Source organism: Capra hircus, chromosome 7, assembly GCF_001704415.2.
Source record: "Capra hircus breed San Clemente chromosome 7, ASM170441v1, whole genome shotgun sequence".
NCBI lineage: Eukaryota > Metazoa > Chordata > Mammalia > Artiodactyla > Bovidae > Capra > Capra hircus.
This window is the reverse complement of record NC_030814.1, coordinates 1,774,025-1,797,163: the sequence shown is the minus strand read 5'-3', so window position 1 is coordinate 1,797,163 and position 23,139 is coordinate 1,774,025. Positions and strand designations below refer to the sequence as shown.

The window sequence follows — 23,139 nt, the reverse complement described above, 5'->3', positions numbered from 1 at the left end:
TTCGTTCTTTCTATTTTTTTTTTTTTTTTTTTTTTTTTTTTTGTATATATTTCGTTCTTTCATATGCCTGGATGGGGTTCTGTTGTACATGTGTATGTATGCATTTTCGTGTATATCTGTGTGTATATGCGCATGTGTGGGTATGTATATGTGTCCACCGATCCACTTGTGGACACTTGGGCTGCTTCTGTATCTTGGCTACTGTAAATAATGCTGCTGTGAATGTGGGAGTCCATGTATCTTCAAATCAGTGTTTTTGTTTCCTTTAGATTAATTCCCAGGTGTGGCATTGCTGGGTCATATGGTAGTTCTCTTTAATTTTTTGAGAATTTTCTGTACTGTTTACTGTGGTAACTATACCAACTTAGATTCCCACCAGCAGTGCAAGGGTTCTCTTTTCTCTACGTATAGTTTCTTTCAGCTGAAGTCTGTGCACTTTTTTAGACATAATGCTCTTGTACGCTTAATAGACTATGTAAACATAACTTTTCTATGTACTGGGTAACATTTTTCTGTGATACTCTCTTTATTGCAGTGGTCTGGAAGTAAACCCTCAATATCTCTGGGGTATGCCTGTATGCAATAGGATGTGTGTAGGTTATGTGCACATATAACACCATTTTAGACACGGGACTTGACACCCAGGGATTTTGGGTTTTCAGGTGTCCTGGAGCCAGTCTCCCTAGGATACCAAGGCATGACTGCAGTTGGACTCACTTGCATGTTTTGAACCATTTGGGAGTGAGCGGGGGGCATCTTGTTCGTTTACCTCTCAGCGTTTCATTGGGCTGTTTCCTAAGACACAGAGACGTCTTCTTAGATAAGCAGAAGATAGCTGTCGAGTCAGGAGTTTTAACAACGATACCGCAATCTAGTTCACAGTGTATTCAGATCTTGTCAGTTGTCTTAGTAATGTTCTTCAATAAAGGCTGCTGTTTTTTCTCTCCCAGTCCAGGACCACGTGTGACATCTAGTTGTCACGTCTTTTTGTCTCCTTGACCTGGAACACTCCCTCAGCCTTTCTCTCGGTTTCTTAACCTTGATATTTTTGAGGAGGTCAGACTTCTGCTGTAAATCACCTCTCAGTTTGAGTTTCCCCTCATCATTAGCTTCAGATGGCCCTGTCTGGCCTGTTATTTTCCTGGGGTGTCGCCACAGCTGTTTGCCGTGGGCTCAGTGCGTCTCATCAGGAAGTGCGTGTCGCCTCCTGTTCCATGTCAGAGGTGCTGCCCCTGATCAGTTATGTCTTATGCTTCTTTGCACTTTACGTTTCCCCGCTTTGTGGGAGATACACTGAGAACAGGTAAAATTCCTCCTCAGACTTCAGTATTTTAGTTTTAGGATCTGCTGAGGACTTTCTAACTCCACCGTCCCTTCTGTAACTTTTGGTTTTGTTGCTGTTTAGTCGCTACGTCTGACTCTTTTGTGACCCCATGGACTGGAGTCTGCCAGGCTCCTCTGTCCGTGGGATTGCCCAGCAGAGAATACTGCAGTGGGGTGCCTTTTCCTTTTCCAAGGGATCTTCCTGACCCAGGGATCAAACCCACATCTCCTGCATTAGCAGGCGATTCTTTACTGCCGAGCCACCAGGGAAGACCTAATTATTTCTTTGCATTTTACTGAAAGGAAGAGCTTTGTTTATTTGTGAGCTTGTGGGTTTATTTTATTCAGTGGGTTCCAGTCCAGTACGACTGTTCTTTATCTTGATGCCCCAGTTGTCCCACATTTGGCCAATGGAAGCCCCTTCAAGCTGTCTCCTGGTGTATTTCTATATGTTTCCATGACTCTGGCCATTTCTTTACTTTATGCCCCAAATAATCTGTTCTAGGGTTATCTTGTACTTTCCCAGTCTCAGGCCTGAAATAAGCTGTTTCTCTGAGGTTATTATAGAGCATAGCATTTAGAGTCAAAATCCAGGAGCAAAGTTCTGCTAATTGATGCTACAGTGCCGCGGCATCTAGGCCTTTGTAGTGCAGAGAGCTAGGAAATGTGTGTGTACACACACACAGACACACAGACACACACACACAGACATACACACAGACATACACACACACAGAGACACACACACACAGACAGACACAGACACACAGACACAGACATACACAGACACACAGACACAGACAGACATACACACACAGACATACACACAGACACACACAGAGACACACACACACAGACACAAACACACACAGACATACACACACACAGACACACACACACGCAGACATACAGACACACACATATTGATGTAGTTTCTTTAACTATAGATGTATGTTTGTGTGTTTATTTGTATATTTATTCATAAGTTAGTACTGCTGTCTCCTATTTCAGCTCAGTATCATAGGGTCCATTCTATTTGCACATTTATAGGAACTGTTTTGCAGTTCTTTCTCAAAATATAGAACCTGCCTACTTTACCTTACTAGTTTGCTCAGTCTTGGAATTCATGAAAGTTTCAGAATTGCTAAACCTAGAACAACAGACTGGTTCCAGATAGGAAAAGGAGTGCGTCAAGGCTGTATATTGTCACCCTGCTTATTTAACTTATATGCAGAGTACATCATGAGGAACGCTGGGCTGGAAGAAACACAAGCTGGAATCAAGATTGTCGGGAGAAATATCAATAGCCTCAGATATGCAGATGACACCACCCTTATGGCAGAAAGTGAAGAGGAGCTAAAAAGCCTCTTGATGAAAGTGAAAGAGGAGAGTGAAAAAGTTGGCTTAAAGCTCAACATTCAGAAAACTAAGATCATGGCATCCGGTCCCATCACTTCATGGGAAATAGATGGGGAAACAGTGGAAACAGTGTCAGACTTTATTTTTTGGGCTCCAAAATCACTGCAGATGGTGACTGAAGCCATGAAATTAAAAGATGCTTACTCCTTGGAAGGAAAGTTATGACCAACCTAGAGAGTATATTGAAAAGCAGAGATATTACTTTGCCGACTAAGGTCCATCTAGTCAAGGCTATGGTTTTTCCTGTGGTCATGTATGGATGTGAGAGCTGGACTGTGAAGAAAGCTGAGTGCCGAAGAATCGATGCGTTTGAACTGTGGTGTTGGAGAAGACTCTTGAGAGTCCCTTGGACTGCAAGGAGATCCAACCAGTCCATTCTGAAGGAGATCAGCCCTGGGGTTTTGGAAGGATCAGCCCTTCTTTGGAAGGAATGATGCTGAAGCTGAAGCTCCAGTACTTTGGCCACCTCATGCGAAGAGTTGACTCATTGGAAACGACTCTGATGCTGGGAGGGATTGGGGGCAGGAGAAGGGGACGACTGAGGATGAGATGGCTGGATGGCATCACGGACTTGATGGACGTGAGTCTGAGTGAACTCCGGGAGATGATGATGGACAGGGAGGCCTGGTGTGCTGCAATTCATGGGGTCGCAAAGAGTCGGACACGATTGGGCGACTGAACTGAGCTGAACTGATGCCACCACAAAAAAACCCAGAATACTAAATAGGTTCATGATTTCTTTATAATTTTTTGGAGGTAAATCCCATATGGGAAACCGGCAGGCTCTGTGTGTCAGCTTCTTTGAGATCTGGCGTGTGCTCTTGGTTCTCTGACGTTCAGCTTCCCCTCTCAGTCTCCTTTGCTGGCCTCACCTTCAGTGTTCTGCAGCGTTCTCTCTGTTTTATTCTCTGTTATTCTACATGAACACCTTGCATGGTAATCTTTACAGCTGTAATCAGGATCAAGATGAACTCATTTGTGTAATCCTAGGCCAATGTAATCCTTTCTTAGCCTTCGGTATATGGAAAGTGATAAATAGATGTTTGTGTGAAAAAAATGTGCAGTTAGATTACTTATGTCTGTGTATACGTAGCATATAGAAGCCTTCTTTGAGAATCCTGAATAAATAAAATATTTGCATACTTCCCAGTGAATAATCTTATTTCATTCATTCTAAATTGTGCATTTATTATGTTGGTTTTTCATATGTTATCCTCTGTGAAATTGAGGTGTATCTTTAGTCCTTTACCAGAATTGGTGTGAGTCAGGTGTGAAAAATTCTATTGATTCCTTCTTGATAGCAAGTACCAGCGTCAGAACGTCTGAAGATTTATGATGACATAACAGCACAGTTGTCTGGGCCAGTTCTGCTGCCATGTTATATGATGACCTGGCATTGTTGTACGGCATGAAAGAGAGCCTAAAACCCCTGTTGTTCGGATTGGAGAGTGCAAGTGGAAATGACTTGGATGAGTTTTCTGTGTTGTATAAGAGCAAGCTGCAGGCTTATGCAGCTCCACAGAAGACGGGACTGTCAGCTCCTGGAGGGCAGTGGCTTCGTCCTGTGTTTCTCCACATCAGGGCTCCACTGCCTGCAGCAGCTTTCCAGCATCTATCAGATGACAGAGTGCTCACTTTAGCTCCAGCCAACTCACTTCCAGTGTGAGTCACCCTGCCTGGGAGGACGGCCGGGGCAGGATCCTCCTCTCAGGGGGTCTTGCAGGGAGTCTCACTAAGGGTGCCCTGGGCAGCCCTTTATCTTGGAATCCAGGAGACCAAGGAGCTCAGGTGGGTCTGAATGTGTTGTGACTTCTTTTTCACTTAAAAAAATAACACTTATTCTCTTTATCAACAGGAGTGAAACCTCGGTCTGGTTGGGCTATCGACCCGTTTGGACACTCACCAACAATGGCTTATCTTCTAAAACGTGCTGGATTTTCTCACATGCTTATTCAGAGAGTTCATTATGCAGTTAAAAAACATTTTGCATTGCATAAAACACTGGAGTTTTTTTGGAGACAGAATTGGGGTATGTAGAGTTAAATGAAAGTGGAAGCTCTTACTTGACCTAGATACTATTTCACAGGAGTTATGACCTCTTGCTGTTACGGGTTTTATTCAACATGTCAGTCTTGAGAATCAGGTTGCTTAAAGATATACATAATTATTTTTTCAATATAATTGTGTCAGGAGTCTTTTAAGCATTGGTAAAAATATTTATCTGTAGAACATGGTAGATTCTTCTAAGCCTAAAGGAAGTAAACAAAATAAGAAATTAGTCTTTTGCAAGTAATGCTGTCATTTGATTCTATTTTAAAATGCACCCATTTTACCACAAAGTTGATTGCATTAGAACTGTTGTTTATTTAGTTGCTAAGTCAGGTCCAACTTTTTTGCTACCCCATGGACTGTAGCCCTTTGGATTCCTCTGTCCATGGAATTTTCCAGGCAAGAGTCCTGGAGTGCATTGCCATTTCCTTCTCCGGGGGATCTTCCCGACCCAGGGATGGAACCCGGGGCTCTGCTGCGTCTCCTGCGCAGCCGGCTGACGCTTTACCACTGAGTCCCTGGGGAATCCTGCCAGTGCTCCTTCTGCCTCTCCTGTCTCTGTAGCTAGCTAGAATTGCCTTTTAAAACCTTCCTCTTGCCCTCCTGGAACAGCTGTCCTGCCTCCCTTGTCGCTTGTTCCCCCACTGTCTTGGTACCCTGGGGCGTCCGCGGATGTGCGCCTCCAGCTCTGTGCTGGAGGAGGGGTGATGAGGTGGGGACCTGCTGCGGCCTCTGCCTGCCGCGCCCCCGGGCCGTGGTCGGCCTGCCTATGCTCATTTAGTGAGCCCTTATTGCGGGACATGCGCTGTGCCATGTGCTTCACAGTCACCCCTCCCTGAGCCTGCGTAGCCATTGCTAAGCTAGGGTCTGTTATTATAGGACCTTTTTAATGTGAAAAGTGGAGGCCATTTGCCAGAACTCAACAGGCGACAGGTACGAAGCCTCGATCTACACCCAGCTCTGTGCTCTTCCAAGGCCTAGGCCCCCTGGCCCCTAGCATCTGCTGCCAGCTGTATCAAGTTGTTGGTAAAATTTCATCTGAAAAAAGGATTTCATTATTAAGACTGTTCAGCCATTACTGCATTACATCATACTTGTTCTCTGTGTACTCTAGACCCTCATTAAGTGTTTCAGTAGCATCATTTGTAAATTTAGACAGTATCTTTCTCATGGGCACTGTTGTTTTTTCAAAAGGAAACAAATTAACTGTATAACTTGTTATCCTGGGAAACTGAACCTGTAGGGCAGACAGGAGCTTCTGGGGGCTTGCATCCTATATAATTTGATCAGATGCTTAGGAGCATATTTATTTTTGTAGAAAAAGGATCATTTGTTTGAGGAAGCCCTACTTAAATTATTGCTTACATTCAAATTGCTTATAAATATCAGTTGGCATAAAATTAATACTTTTATGCACCTAATACTATGCTAAGAAGAAATATAGAAAACATTGTTGCCTGTAAAATTATAGTCTTAATTTGATAGAAGGCTAACACCAGCAAATGCAGCAGCTAACCCAAGATGTGTAAGTGAGCTGCTAAATAGTATGGTGGACCTACCCGGTGTCTCTGGACATGTTGCTTGAAAATGATGTTTTGGAATTAAGGTGAGCTTCTTTGTTTGTTGTGGTTGTTAATGAAGCAGTTGTTTTCAAATTTTTTAAATGTATATGGTGCTTGTTTGATTTTTCTTGTTGTCTGTATTATAAAAGCAATCCATTGCTGAGAATTGGAGATCTGTATGTAGAGACGAAGAGGTATTTACAGGTCAGAATTAAAAAACAAAAATAGCCGTTTTTAACTCTTATTAAAGCCCTCCAATCTTACTTTGTGGGAGGCTTCTTACCTCTTAAGGGCAGTGATGCCAACACATACTGGCATTGAGGTTTCAATTAAAAACAATTCTGTGTCGGGAACCAGTACTTGTTTTCTGTAACTTTTTTGTTGGCTTTGTTTTGATTCTTCTGTTTGCGTTTGAAAATTATTTTTACTTTTCCTCTGCCTCTAAGGACAACAGTCAGACTGGCCCTTCACTGGTAAGGGGCCCTCTACAAACTCTGTTGAGTGCACTTATTTCTCGTCACTGCAAGACGAGTATTTCCCCGGTATTTCCACAAGCCCTTCCCTCTCCTTCCCTTATTCTCCCAGTTCCCCGTTTTGCTGTCTTCTTGTCTTCACACCCGGCCTCTGCAGCCACTGGTCCCTCTCAGAGTCCCTGCTCCCCGAGGCAGGCGCAGATGTGGCAGGCGCTGGCAGCCAGGGGTGGCTGTAACTTTGGATGAGCTGATTGTAACTTCTGCTCATTTATATCCTTCCAGGTCAGCGGATGCTATTTTAGGGTGGGGCCTTTCTGTTTCAGTTAAGTTTAGACAGAAGATGTAGGTAGACACTGAGATACAAGTGTCGTCCTTCTGGCCGGTAGCCATCGAATGCTGCTGGGGTGTGTGTATTAGTAGTTAGAGGGGTTGTTGCTTTAGGATGGAGCTTGCACTGTGTATGTGTAAAGCAGTGGCGTTCTGAAAGTTTGGGGATGAAATCTGTAAGTCTACTCAGGCCTGTGTGTTGCTCTTTGTTGCAGACCTGGGATCTGCCACAGACATTTTTTGCCATATGATGCCCTTCTACAGCTATGACATCCCCCACACTTGTGGACCCGATCCTAAGATATGCTGCCAGTTTGATTTTAAACGGCTTCCTGGAGGCAGATACGGTTGTCCCTGGGGAGTCCCCCCAGAAACAATATATCCTGGAAATCTCCAGAACAGGTATGGAAATATGCATTTTATAAGTTAGCATCTTGACCAAGTAAGCATTGGTGGCTTGTTGCTGAAGAGTTATATAAATGGGCTTTGGTAGCCAATACTATCCTTTCTCAAGGCATTCATTCAAACGAGATTTAAAGCAGCTGAAAAATGCCAAAGCCTTGCCTGTTTGCCTTCTGTGGTACAACTTAATGGAAAGTGAACAATAGCAGGTCAGTGTACGGTGGATAACCTGTTACACACTGTTCCTGTGATCTCCTTTGCCTTTATTATAAAAGCCTCCTGTTGTGTTTGATTGATTTCATATATTGTTGATAATAAAACTTATGGTCTCTATGGTATAAATTGGTAAGAAAAGCAACCCAGTTGCAAAAACACGTTTATTGAAATGGATCACATAAACAGCGTAATTATCTGTTCTCTTAATAACAATCTCAGTAATAGCGAACGCTACCCAGCTCTGATGAATACATATCTTTGCATCTTTCTGAAGTTTTTGACTTACTGAAAACTTTAATTAGGAATACTTATTCTCAAAAAATTTTAACTAAAAATCAGGAAATGAATTACTTGTTTTTTTCTTAGAAGAAAACTGTCCTAAAGATGGAAGCGTCTCATTAAACCAAGCTACCTATACTTCTAATTCTGGTGCTTTTAAAAGTTTAATTTCTTCACTGTAAAATTAATGGTATGTAATACACTAAAATAAAACACTGTGTTGTAATGTAAGACATTCACCTCTGCTAGAAAAATAATATAGGCTTTTAAATAAAGTAAGATTGTTGCTCTGTGCTCAATAAAATCTGTTTTTAAAAAGAGTGTGTGAGGATGAAGGCATGATCTGGGTCTCCTTGCACTGGCTGAGTCCTTCGTGAGCCTCGCGCTGTGGCAGACACAGAAGCATCTCACCGTGGAGGCTTCTTAAAGTCATGGATCCGTTATGTGTATCAAAATCTTCTTTTACAGTTGTTTTGGAAAAAAGTATCCCAAGCTTTGGTATCTGTTTGGTTTCTTTTTTCGGTTCTTGGAGCGGTGAAGAACCTGAACAGCCTGTTAGGGTCAGGCTACTTAGACATAAGAGGATAATTCAGTAGATTATGTCACAAAGGTGCAGTGGAAAGGGGATGGTGGTGGGTTGGTCAGGGTTGGGGGATCCTTGCCTGCCTTCTCGGGAGATCAGCTATTTGCTGCTAAGTGGGGTTTGCATGCCTCCTGTTAGTCCAGTGGTCAGGGGCACCGGGAGACTTCTTGCAGGCTAGCTCGGGGAATCCCCATGCACCCATAGATGGTGCGAGGCCCCTCTTTTTCTTTCTCGGGTGCTGTGAGAGTGCCTGAGACCCATTCTGCACAATCCTGTTGATGGTCATGGAACCCTTCAAAGACCACCGGCCCCCCTCCCCAACCCCCTCAGAACACACCTTGTGTTCAGTCAGTTGCAGCGATTCTGAAAGGGGCTTCCAGGCACCAGGGCCCCGCAGAGGAGTGACTCTATGGTGCTCACGTGGATTCGTTGCTGCTGTTGTTCAGCTCACAAGCCTCGGAGTCTTAGTTTTGCTGCTTGCTGCCCATGCAGATGGCACCTTCCTCGTGAGGTTCAGAGACCAGACATGGGCATTGCAGTTTAGTGGCACTGGGTTTTTTAACACCTAAAGAAAGTGACTTCTAACTGTCATGTACAGGTGATACACGCAGCATGTGTAGTTTATCAGGTTTCTCTACTTTGAAGATAAAGAAGCTCCATTCTTCATCAAGATCGGTTTTAGGTCTGCTGCTGCTGCTGCTGAGTCTCTTCAGTCGTGTCTGACCCTGCGCGACCCCATAGACAGCAGCCCACCAGGCTCCCCCGTCCCTGGGATTCTCCAGGCAAGAACACTGGAGTGGGTTGCCATTTCCTTCTCCAATGCAGGAGAGTGAAAAGTGAAAGTGAAGTCGCTCAGTCGTGTCCGACTCTTAGTGACCCCATCGACTGCAGCCCACCAGGCTCCTCCGTCCATGGATTTTCCAGGCAAGAGTACTGGAGTGGGGTGCCATTGCCTTCTCGTACCATATAATTTGGGATTCTCTCGTGGCTCAGATATCTGGTAAAGAATCCGCCTGCAATGCAGGAGACTGGAGTTCAGTCCTTAGGTCAGGAAGATCCCCTGGAGAAGGGAATGGCTAACTACTCCAATATTCTTGCCTGGAGAATGCCATGGACAGAGGAGCCTGGTGGGCTACAGTCCAGGGGGTCACAAAGAGGTGGACACGGCTGAGCAGCCGCTGCTCACTCGCCGTCTGTTTTACGTATGGTGGTGGTTTGCCTCTCGGGTGATCTGAGGTGCCTTCCAGTCAGGTGCCCGCCCTGCCGGGTAGAGTGAGTGTAGAGCAGTTGCAGCTGCGCGCCTTTCCCTGTGGCGTTGATGGATGCGCTTGCCGTGAGCTTGCCATGTGTGCAGCGAGCGTCCACTCCCCCAAGCTGGGCAGTGTGGCCCTTGGCTTTCCCAGCACTGACACTCGCTGAGCAGCAGCCTGGGAGTCGGGATGGGTGCTGTGCGGAAGAGGCACTTCCTCCGAGTCTGTGCCTGCTTCCCTCTTCTGTGTCTCACATGTATGTGTGCCATGCATGCACATCTAGAGGAGCCTTGGGACGCGCTTCTGTGCCGATTGCCTGGAGGGTCTAGCTGGATGCTCATTTATACTTCATCTTATATCTGTGATTTATGTACTCATTTTTCCTCTTATTTCTTTAGGTCTTAGACATCTTCCTATGTGATTAATCTCATTGTATGTGTGCTTTTTAATTATAAGTAATAATTTAAAATTGTTTTTGGGAAATATGGAATATTAGTAAATTACTAGTAAAAATTAAGTTCTATATTGAATGGTAATCTCAAAAAACTAAGTATTATATGTTAAGTAAGAATATTATGTTATACTATATTCTCCAAGTTATTAAATTTTTGCTAATTTAATATTTGCAGAACAGTTTCAGAGACCATCAGTATAAAAAGAGCATATGAGAGTCTACGTTTAGTTCAGTGTTTTTTCATAGTTTCTGTAAAACGCCTCTTTCCATCATTGATGTTCTTTGAGATTTCTTCATAAATTTTTATATCGTGAATTAGAATCTACTTCTGGATAATCCTTGAAGTGAAAATTGGAATACTGAGTTAAAAAACATGTTTGTCATCTATCACTGTTTTTTAAGCTTTGACACTAGAAATACGGAGAACTCCTCAGGGCTCATCTGCTTGTTTAATTTCACTTTCAGAAGCTCTTCCTCTTACTTTGTGTTCCCAGACTTTCTCAAACGGGGCCCCCATTCAGCGTCTCCCAAAAGGTTTTCTAGAGAGTATAAGTAAGTGTAATATAGAAGCTTATCAGCACACTGCAGTTAGCTGCCCTTTTGAGTCGTGGGTTGGGGCTCAGCGCACTGCAGTTAGCTGCCCTTTTGAGTTGTGGGTTGGGGCCCAGAGAGAGAGGAGCCAGAATAGTTCATAGTTGCTCAGCTGTGTCTGCTGATCAGTATGGAGGACACTGACAGGTACTCAGATTATTGATGGGAGAAATTGAGTGAGTTGGTTTCTTCCTTTAGAAAAGGAAAGCGGTTCTATAATTGGCTTCATTCAAAATAACTTTATGTTTAACTAGGCAATTTATTTTTTTTAATTAGGCAATTTTAGATTAACTTAGGGAAAGGGATATTAATTCAAAGCAAGCAGAATTCATGTAGATGAGAAATCTATCTTGTTGGACTGAATTATTTTATGGCACAGGCTATCTGGCAGTCAGTCTCTGTGGCTGACCTTTGGGAGGGCACTGATGCCCTCAGGAATTTATGCCAAAGCTGCCATGTGCCTTTATTTCTCTAAGGACGTTCCATGGAAAAGCTGTGGGGTTTTTCCCTCTGATAAGAATTTATCAATATTTTAGAGGGATAGTAAAAATTAGTGTAGTAGTTTACAATAATCTGCCTGGTAAATTATGCTAAACTAGAACACAGGCAGAATACATGCTCCTCTATTTGACTGTGGCTCACTTTGTCGTGAGTGGCCCCACGGTGTTAGCAGTCCTCTTTCCCTTTTGCAGGGCCGAGATGCTTCTGGACCAGTACCGAAAGAAGTCAAAGCTTTTCCGCACCACAGTTGTCCTGGCCCCACTGGGAGACGATTTCCGCTACACTGAACGCACCGAATGGGATCATCAGTTCAAGAATTACCAGCTGCTTTTTGATTATATGAATTCTCATCCTCAGTATAATGTTAAGGTAATGAGAAATACTTTATCATGATGCTATAGTTGAAGGTGAACCTTCATAATTAAAGGAGGCGGAAACACAACAGCCTTAGTTTGTTTGTCCCACACCTTGGTATTTCTTAGAGCATGTAGTTCTTCTGTAAAAGTATAACTCATGAAGGGAAAACTGTCTTACATTTCAGTTCCATTTCTAAAGCTGTCCCTCTCTTACCACTCGTTGAGGATTAAAGAGGCGTTCCTCTGTGTGGCTGAAAACACGTACCTCCTAAGCTGGGATGCTCGTTTTCCGTGTGTCCTCTTGTTCTGCTAGCGCGGGGAGCTCGCTGTTGCTCTTGGCTGCTTCCTGTGATCTAGCAGTGTGCCTGGCAGATGCAGACGCGCATGTCAGGAATTTTGCAAACAAACGTCTTGTATCCAGAGACTACACTCGCATTTTTCTTAGATGAGAAGTCTTCTAAAATTCATCATTCGTCTGTCATTCTTGCTCTTTTTCTCCCCCTCTGGGAAATTTTAAATGCGCCCTAAAGGTTTGGGAATGGCATGAGTTCCGCCCCCGCCACTGCTCCCCAGTACCCATGACCCGGCACAGCACTCGGCAGCTCAAGGCCACCCTTGTTTCCGCTGTGCTCCACCGCCACCTCACTCCTCTAGAATTGGGAGCAAATCTCAGACGGCACGTACTTTTGTCTATAACCATTTCATTATGTTTCTAAATGATAAGGACACTGTGGAAAAATATGATCGTAATACCACTATCACATCTGAAAGACTAGCAGTGATATCATATATCCAGACACATTCCAATTTTACTCATCTCATAAAAGCATTTTAACAGACGGGTTGCTTGAGTGAAGACTTGAGCAAGAGTCCTGTGGACCCCAGGTGAGAAGCTAATTGCCCAGCAGTGTATTATGCTCACACACAGAGCTGTTAGACAGCGAAACACTGTGAGGATGCAGTGGAGGGAAGCGGGATCACCCATGGGAAGCGAATCGGAGCTTATGAAGGAGAACCACACGATACTGAACAGGCGAGTAAGCCTAAAGAGAGCGTCACGGGGTTCGAGAGACTTAACTTGAATCTCAACCAAGGCATAAACTGTGAGTGCTGAACCCGTGTGTAAGTTGTCTCTGTGCTTCCCTCCAAGGGAAGGCGCACACAGGCAAAGCTGATCAGAGGGGCGCACGCATACCCCTCGAAATGCACCTTCTTGGGGAATGGAGCCGCTGCATGACTCTGAAAAATTTAATCCTGTCTTTAACATTTCACTTGTTTCCTCCTTTGCCCACTAGAAAAATCTTTAAAGTAATTTGAAAAGTTAATGTATCATGTACATAGGAGTGCACAGACCATTAAGCACACAGAGAATATTTTCAAGTTTTGGAACACCCATGTAATATTAAAAAGGATATATAAATATATATATGTATGTATGTATAACTGAGTCACTTTGCTGTATAGCAGAGATTGGCATAACATTGTAAACCAAATATACTTCATTTGAAAGAAGAAAAAAACACCATGTAAGCACTATCCAATATGTAGAACATCTCTAGCCTCCCAAGTCGTTACCAGTTCCTGCAAGAGTCCCATCGCTTTCGTCTGTATTTTTAAATTTATATTCATCTATTTTTAATTGGAGGATAATTGCTTTACAGCTTTGTGTTGGTTCCTGCCGTGTATCAGCATGAATTAGCCAGGAGTGTGTGTCCGTCCCCTTCTTGTGGAGCCTCCCTCCTACCTCCCACCCCGTCCCGCTCTTCTGGGTTGCATCTTTGTGATCTCTGGTGCCTGTTTCTGAATTTTATGAGAAGGGACTTTTTACGTGTTATTTTGTGTCTCACTTTTTTTTTGCTGCACATTATGTTTTTGAAATTCATCTACTGTCACGTGTTCCATGTGACCTGTGTCGTGTGATATTGATGAGCATGCCACCGTTTATCCGCTCTGTTGTTGATGGACGCGTGGATTGTTTTCAGCTTTGGTTCATTACAGGTGGCACTGCATTGACCATTCTGTGCAGTGTGTGTGCATGAGTTTATGGGGGTATAAAGTGGGAGGGCATTTTGGGGTTCTTGGGTATGCACACGTCCAACTTCAGTAGATATTGTCAAATAAAATTCCAAAGAAGGTCCACTGGACGTCGCATCCTAGGACAGTTTGAATTGTTCCACTTCCTTACTCAGACTCGCATTATCAGAACACTTTTTTTCCTTTTATGATGGATGTGATGGTTTTATTTTGTATTTCCAGTAGTTAATGAGGTTGAATCTCTTCTCATAAGTTTATTGCCATTTGGGTATCCTCTTTTGAGCAGTGCTAAGTCTTTTGATGATTATTTTATTAAATTGGATCGTCTGTCTTTTTCCTAACCACTTATATTTCTCTTATGTATTTTGGATTGAGTCTTTTTCCAGATAAAAGTTATGCAAATGTTATCTCCCACTATGTAGCCTGTGTTTCCTCTCTCTTAATGCTATCTTTTGAGGAACAGAAATTGTGAATTTTAATGGAATCTTATGGTTAGTGCTTGTTATGTTTTGCTTAAGAAAGTTTTGTTTACCCGTGGTCATGAAAATCTGTTTCTTATGAAGCTGCACTCTAGAAGTGCTGTTGTTCTGCCTTCAACATTTAGGTTGATAGTATGTCTGGAATCAGTTCAGTCGCTCAGTCGTGTCCGACTCTTTGCAACCCCATGAACCGCAGCACGCCAGGCCTCCCTGTCCATCACCAATTCCCGGAGCTTACTCAAACTCATGTCCACCCAGTCAGTGATGCCATCCAGCCATCTCATCCTCTGGCATCCCCTTCTCTTCCTGCCCTCAATCTTTCCCAGCATCAGGGTCTTTTCAAATGAGTCAGCTCTTCACATGAGGTGGCCAAAGTATTGGAGTTTTAGCTTCAACATCAGTCCATTCAATGAATATTCAGGATTGATCTCCTTCAGGATGAACTGGTTGGATCTCCTTGCTGTCCAAGGGACTCTCAAGAGTCTTCTCCAACACCACAGTTCAAAAGCGTCAATTCTTTGGTGCTCAGCTTTCTTTATAGTCCACCTCTCACATTCATACATGACTGTTGGAAAAACCACAGCCTTGACAAGACGGACCTTTGTTGACAAAGTAATGTCTCTGCTTTTTAATAATGTTTGGAATAGATTGTTGTATATTGTCTGAGGGGAGGGATCAAGATACTTTTTGCCCATGTGAATATCAAGCACCATTTATTGAAAAGACCATAGCTTGCCCATTTCTATGCAGTGTCATCCCTGTTATTAATCATGAGTGGAGATGAATTTACGTGTGGGTCTGTGTCTAGACTTTCTACTCACTTTTGTCTGTTTGACTAGTTTCATACTTTCAGCTTCATAGGAGATCTTACCATCTGATAGTTAGTCTCCTCTTCGGCACTCTGCCTTCCTTATGGTCCAACCCTCACTTCCATACACTAACTACTGGAAAAACTGCAGCTTCGAGTATATGGGCCTTGGTCAGCAGAGTGTCACCTCTGCTTTTTAAGATGCTGTTTAGGTTTGTAATAGCTTTTCCTCCAAGGAGCAAGCGTCTTTTAATTTCATGGCTGCAGTCACTGTCTGCAGTGACTTTGGAGCCCAAGAAAATACAGTCTCTTACTGTTCCATTTTTTCCCCTTCTGCTTGCCTTGAAGATGGGACTGGATGCCATGACCTTCACTTTTTGAATGTGAGTTTTAAGGCAGCTTTTTCACTCTCCTCTTTCACCTTCATCAAGAGGCTCTTCAGTTGATCTTCGCTTTCTGCTATAAGGGTGGTGTCATCTGCATATCTGAGGTTATTGATTTCCTTTATTTCAAGAATTTTTGTCCTTCAAATCCTGGCTGCTTTGAGGGCCCTTAGATATCTTCAAACATTTTTTTCTGTGTTTTAAAACTTGTTTGTCTAGTTGTATCTGTTCTCTGTGAGATGTTTAAAGTTGCTTAAGCTGAAAGTGTAAGCTTATTTTCTTCTAATGAAAGGACAAACAAAAATAAGCAATTGGATTTAGGTGACTGAGAAACTGACATTGGACTAGCTCAGTCAGCCAGTTTGCCATTGATCATGACTTATTTAGCAATCTATGTAGCCTGTCCTTTTATGTTGTCCTGGTAGAGGAACTTAATATTACATTCAAGATTAAGGTTATATTTAAGATTATTTGTTGCTTTTTAGTGTAAAACATTTAAGTATTTTTGTTTGGTTATTTTTTGGTATCCCAAATACTTTATTTGAGCTACCAAGAGACTATAGAAAAATTTACTTTAAATTATTATTTTTTTGGAAACTACTCTAGCATTGCTAGAGGATTATATTTCAGTCCTTTAAGTTTATGAGAAAGCTCATCAGGTCACTTACATCAACTTTGCTCTGAGATTTTGCCAAGAAGAAAATATTTTCATTCTGGGTAGTAGCAAAAATTAACTGAATATTTTCAAAAGGGTGTACTCTCGTTTTGATATTAACTTTCTAGCATGTCACAGATCCCTAAAATTTGAAACTGAAAGTGATTTTTGTTATCTGATAGTAACCCCTTATCACATAGATGAGGAAGTGGACGTGAAAGTCCCTCAGTTGTGTCCAACTCTTTGTGGCCCCATGGACTGTACAATCCACAGAATTCTCCAGGCCAGAATACTGGAGTGGGTGACCTTTCCCTTCACCAGTGGATCTTCCCAACCCAGGGGTCGAACCCAGATCTCCCGCATTGCAGGCGGATTCTTGACCAGCTGAGCCCCCAGGGAAGCCCGTATGGGAGGAAAGTGAGACTCAGCAACGTCTGGGTCAGTGAGGACTTTGCCACTGTCCTCACGCACACTTCTCTGACCTCATCTGTACCTACTGGTCTGCAGTTAATGCCGTGTCCTTGTGTTTGTGACCCTCATTTCTTGTATGTTCACACATAATCTACTTCCTAGTAAGTGTATTCTGCTTCCTAGTAGTGAGAGTGGGGAGTAATACTTAATATTAGATAAACTAAAGTATATTGAGAGATTGATTTGCTATTAACTCTCTAAAGTGCTTTACTTTTTAATTTGTTTATAATTTTATTGAAATATGATTAATATATATCACTGTTTATGTTTAAGGTGTATATTAATAGCATAATGTTTTGACTTACTATACTGTGGAATGATTACCACAGTAAGTTTGGTTGGCAGCCATCATCTTGTATCGCTACGATAAAAAAAGAGGAAAAAATCTTTCCCTTGCGATGAGAGCTGTTAGGATCCGCTCTCCACGGCTTCATACGTCCCACTCGGCAGTGTTCACTGGAGGCGCCATGTGGTGCATATGACAGTCCTGGTGCTTACTGCTCTTATACCTGGAAGTGTGTACCTTTCAGCCACCTTTGGCCAGTTTCCTTCCCTGCCCCCACCTCTACTCTCTTTTTCTGAGTTGTTCATTTCTGTTATATTTCACATGTAATTGAGGTCATATAGTATTTTTCCTTCTCTTTATCTACTTGGCATAATGTCCTCTAGTAAAGTGTTTTGCTTTAACAGTTATTTAATTCTCTAAGCATTTTCTGGTAAGCACATAATTATTCCTATTATATTTTAGGAGACAGGCACAAATAGATTTGCTTGCCCAAGAAAAACTGTATTTGGTGAAGCCAAGATTAGAGTAGATAATATAGTTTAAATCTGCTTTTCTTAATGGTACCGGTGAACGTATTTGCAGGACAGGAGTAGAGAGAACGACGTGGAGAACGGGCTTGCGGACGCAGCGTGGGAAGGAGCGGGTGGGGCAGCTTGAGAGGCGCTTTGACATGAGTGCATCGCTGTGTGCAAAGTAGACAGCTACTGGGGAGCTGCTGTCGACGGGGGGCCCAGCCCAGCTCTGGGATGAGCTGGGGGTGGGGCGAGGGGGGTGCGGGTGGCGGGGACACGTGTGTGCCCACAGGGTTTCACCTCACTGTGCCGCAGAAACCAGCACAACATGTAAGACGGTTATCCTCCAAGTAAAAATGAATGTAAAAAGTGAACTTTTAGAAAGCTGCTTTTCTTTAATGTAAGCATAAGGACTTGGAATAATCATCCATTTTGCTGTTACAAAATTTATTATATCACAGATGATGAAAACTTACATTTGTCTCACTAATACCACTGTTGTGTTTCCAGTTGATATTTTGCCTTTGCAGTGGTGGAGTAACAGCCAAACCTGATGCCTCTATTTGGCAGTCGTGTTTCTAAGCATTTTACTTAGAATCCTGTTAGCTGCACCGTGGAGACGTGAAGAAGCATCATATAATATGCTCAAAACCGCCTGTTAGATAAGTGGTGGAGAGAGCGTCCAAACCCACATTGTCAGACCCAGCTTCAGTGCTCCTCCTAGTAACTGCTGGAGGGCCACTAACTGGTTTATACTACGTTAATTATTTTTCTGCAACATTGAATCAAAATGGCTCTCAGTATCTGTGTGTGTATATATGTATTGGGTTGGCCAGAAAGGTCTCCTGGGTTTCATTACATCTTATGGAAAAACTCAAACTAACTCATTGACCATGTACATATGTGTGTGTGTGTATGTATAAGATCAGAAACAAAAAAATTAGCATCTTTTTTAAAAGAACTCATTCCCTGTTTAATTGTCTATTTACTTATAGCCACACTACCTTTCAATATATGTTTATGTGGTCTTGTATAATATTTCTTTTTTCCTCTGATTTATAGACTAGTTTGAGATCATAAAAATGGATTTATGTACTGGTAATTTGAGTCATTAGTCAGAAAAACTTTTTCATTTGAGCAGTCAGCCTTGCAGTTCTCATCCCCTGTTCTGTTTTACTTCTGTTGTGCACTGTTACCTCCTGGTAGAGAAAGTCCTGTTTTTTTAATGACCTGCTGTTCTTAAAGTCTCTCTTCTCTCCTTTGTAAGAATACAGACCGAGGAGAGTGGAGGCCAGAGGAGAATATGTGCATATGATGTGCGGAAATGCTTACCAGCTAACAAAGCTGTTCTTCCAGACTGCTGGAACATGTACTTAAAATACATGCCTTTTATTTTTGCTGTTTCCCCTACTTGCCATTTATCTCTGGATTATGCCATAGCCCGATCCTTGCACGCTTAGAGATTCTAGAACTATATAAGGAGTTTTAGACCCACATGTTTGTAACTCTGATTAACTCTTCTAACTGCATCCATGGGCCTGTTCTCTTAGTTTTGGGGACTTGGTGTAAGTAAATGACAGTCACGGAGTGCCTTTCCCTGTGTTTCCGTAAATGTGAGCTATATGTTTGTCCTAATTTGGAAGCATGCCTTAAGTATTTATTAGGAGCTTTCCTTTCAGCACTAAAAGTAATTTTAAGGTACAGATGAATGTGTGAATAAATGAAATGTAACTTTTTTTTCCCTACTAGATACAGTTTGGGACTTTATCAGACTATTTTGATGCACTAGAAAAAGAAGCTTCAGCCAATAGTAGGAATAGCCAATCAATATTCCCTGTTCTAAGCGGAGATTTTTTCACTTATGCTGACCGAGATGATCATTACTGGAGTGGCTATTTTACATCCAGACCCTTTTACAAGCGAATGGACAGGACATTGGAATCCCATTTAAGGTACATTTGCCTTCAGAGAGCTGCATTTGCTGTCTCACTTCTTTTATGGCGTCACAACCTGTCTGTAGAGTTCTGCACGGTATACAGCATTTATGTTGTATGTGTTACGATGTGTTTAATGTAATTGTGAAATTTTAATGCAATCAGAGCTATATCTTCAGAAATAAGCAGATTTTTACAAGGGTTTTGCTCTTGAAGGAAAAACAGTATCTGTAGTTAGGTTTTCTGGGAGTTGTCCTCAGTATTTTCTGGTTTCCTTGCGACTCCCTGCGTTTTCTGCGCACTGTCATAGCATTCCGTGGCCATCGCTGTGAGCCTGCGGGCCGGAGCCTGGTCAGCCGGGTTACAGAGCGGCAGCAGGGGTCAGAAGGAACAGCCAGGCTCTCCGCACCGGGGGCAGGCCTCAAAGTCCATCCTCTGAGACCGCTGCATTCATATTTGGAGTCCCCAGTAGCAGCTCTTATTTTAAAACACATTTCTATAGATAACGGTTTTCTGCTTAAAGAAGAAAATTAAGAGATGGGAACTGATGGAGGCAAAGTGACTGGTTGAAAAGCTAAGCTGATATGGAGAAGACAGAGTCAGTAGGAAAGCATGGAAGCACTGTCCGCAGCCACATTATCCAGTCCTCCCGGTGACCAGCCAGTGCCCTTTCCGTAGCGAGAAACGCTCAGCTCTCTGCTGTTTGTGCGGCATCGGGGCCACCAGCCACATGCGACCACCGTGACTGAGGAAATGAAGTCTCAGGTCTACTTAAGTTTAATGTACGTGGCCACACGTGGCGAGTGGCTGTCAGAGTGGAGAGTGCTGCTCTGAACAGCTGAGTCTCATTGTTTTCAGATGCTCAGAAGCCTTCCCAAGGCAGTCCTGTGGCTTTTTCTGTATGTGAAGCCCAGGAGAGGAGCTTTCATGATGAATTCATTGTCCGTCAAGTTCAAAATAGGAAATCATGATGAGTAATTTCCATGATGAATCTTGGTATTAAAGATAATAAATTATATGAAACCTACCCTCTTCTAGGTACTAGTGGATATTAAGTATATATTGGACAGTGTTTTTCTAAAAATCATTCATTTCTTTCAGTGTTGTACTTTGGTATAGTGGTGTGTGTGTTTATTATTTTTACTGTTTCTGTGATACTGTTTCCACAAACTAGCAGTAACTTACTAAAAACAACCCTAACCTTTGACTGTTTGAGGGGATAGTCATTAACGTGCCAGGTGTATGTTTATTATTATATTTATAACAAAAAAGTATATAGTATAGAGATTTCTGCATCCTTAACCAATAGAATATTAGTTATCTGACATGTTATTCTAAACGATCTATGGCAAGAACAGAGCGAGTACTAAATGATGCAGAAATCCTCTGGGGCTGCTGCATAATTTTTACCTGTCAAGTATTTTTTGGTGGTGAAAAGTTATGAGTATTGGTGCAGTCTTATTTTATTGAACTTATTTAAGGTGCTACTTGAATATGTTACTACTGGTAATGTATTTTGAAAATTCTCCTGCTTTAAAATAAAACAATAAACCATACAGTAATTTGAATTTCAAAATGTAATTAATTTATTTGAAACTAAGTTTATTGTGTGAAAAATTATATTTGATCCTCAACTCATTTGTAAAAATAGGTGTATAAATTAGAAAAGTACAAAAAAGAAAATTTTCTTAAAATCCACGTGCTTAATATTTTGGAAGATTCATATGTATGTGTGCTCTTCAGTGCATTTGCTCTGGACATGTCTGCCTGCATCCGTGTAGTCTTCTTAATTCCAAGAGAGGGATTCTCATGCCGTCAAGAAGGCTTATAATTTTAAAAAGTGGATATTAAATTTTTATGTTTATGAAAAGTAGAGATTATTTAGTGTCTTCAAAAATTCAAAGGGATTTTTAAAAAGAGCAGTTTGAATCTCTTCTTTTTTCCTGATATCTTGCTGCATTTTCATGCTGCCTTGATTTTTCTATCCATCATCCTAACATTTGTCAGAAAGATCCTTCTTACATTTTTTACTCCATCAAGCTGTCTCTTTTTAAAGAAACTTTCAGAAACCTACCTGAACCATACCCTTGGATGGAAAAATTTAAAAGTGAAAGTTATAAACTCCCATATTCTTGCTCAGAACTATTCTGAAGCTACAGTGTTTTGATTCTTTTTAAAGCAAGGAGCGCCAGTGCCTGAGGTGCCGCCCTTCGGGTGATGTTGCTTAACTCTCTGCGGCTGGCCTGTGCAGCCACTCAGCTGTGAGCCTGGCCCCTGCCCTTGAGCCGTCAGGCCGCCGCCCCCTTCCTCTCCCCTGCTGTTAGCCTCACTCTCAGGGGCCACACGTTTCCCCACCGTCTCCTCCACTGTACGTGTGAGAGTCAGTGGCCTTCTGGTGAAGTTCACAGTATATGTCTACACTGTGGAGATGGAAGGACAGAGACACTTACCTAGTTCCTGCTGCTATCATAGGTTACATGGAAGCGGACATGTCTTGCTGCCAACAGACACTCACTTCTTCCCCTTGCATCACTGAGACATGGTATTCTTTGATGCTTAAGAATTTAGATGTATTAGGTGTATACCTTGGTGGTTTTATAGAAATGTTTATTATCAATATTTGTCTTATAAATTGATCATACTGAAATCATGGATTTCTTTTTTTTTTTTAAGTTTGAGAATGTATCATTGATACCTCTTTTAGGTAATAAATTAAAATGTTTGCTTTGAAATAAAAATTAATGACTGTTTTATGCAATTAGGGCTGCTGAAATCCTTTACTATTTCGCCCTGAAACAAGCTAAGCAGTACAAGATAAGTAAATTTCTTTCGTCATCCCATTATGTGATGCTGACAGAAGCAAGACGAAATCTGGGACTGTTCCAACATCACGATGCGATCACAGGAACTGCGAAAGACTGGGTGGTTGTGGACTATGGCACCAGGTAACGTAATTACTGAAACGTGAACTGAAAATCTTTTAAAATTTGGGGTCATAAGTGTTTATCTTTTGATGAACTTTTTTTATTGTAATACTGAATTTTTATTGAAGGAAAGCACACTAAATCAAACCAATTTCAAAGATACATATGTCATGCCAAGAAAACATTTTCAGTTATGCTGACAACCCAAAATGCTTATCTTTGATGAAGTTTTTAATAATCACATCTCATACAAGTGTTGCTATAGAAAAACCATCAGTAGTCACAACCATCTTTTTTTTAAGGAATCTCTTGACAAGAAGTGCTGGCCGTCCCAGCTGTGCATGGTAGTGCCTTTCTGTAAATGGAGCAGTAAATCTTCGTTACAAAACTGACCCCGCTTTTCCCAAGTAGAGAGTGGTAATTGCCGCTGCCTTCTTGCCCAAGGATTTGGTATCAAGTAAACCATAGCTATAATCCAGGGCCCTGCAGAGCTCCATTTCATTATATAGCTATCTAATTCCATCCTATCCTGTCCATTTGTTCTTGGATACCTCATTTTTTAACAGGGGCACTGACAAAAAGCGCTACATTTAGGAGAATAGCCAGGAGGTAGAAGAGCTGAGAAACCTTGTCATATATAGACGGCATAAAGAATTGGGGTGGTGAGGGATGGTCTGAATATTGACATCAAAGCCATCTCAGCTCGTAGACGGCCTGCTGGATGAATGAGGGAGTAGAAGCCCATTATCCTCATGTTGCAGATCAGAAGCGACGATTGCTGGCTTCGCCTCAGAATAGCGGGGCGCTGTGTGAACTGTGCTTCCCAATAGGCTGACCTTTTGTGATAGTGGGATTTCCATCATCATAC

General features: G+C 42.2%; 1 protein-coding gene across 1 annotated transcript in view; it reads left to right on the top strand.

Annotated features, from left to right (window-relative positions):
* Positions 1–23,139, top strand: part of MAN2A1 (mannosidase alpha class 2A member 1) — a 194,625-nt gene that overhangs the window by 86,247 nt on the left and 85,239 nt on the right. The window contains 5 exon segments of the mRNA NM_001289106.1: positions 4,598–4,771; positions 7,369–7,555; positions 11,621–11,798; positions 19,163–19,365; positions 22,110–22,292. Of these exon segments, the coding sequence (NP_001276035.1) occupies positions 4,598–4,771; positions 7,369–7,555; positions 11,621–11,798; positions 19,163–19,365; positions 22,110–22,292 (925 nt within the window).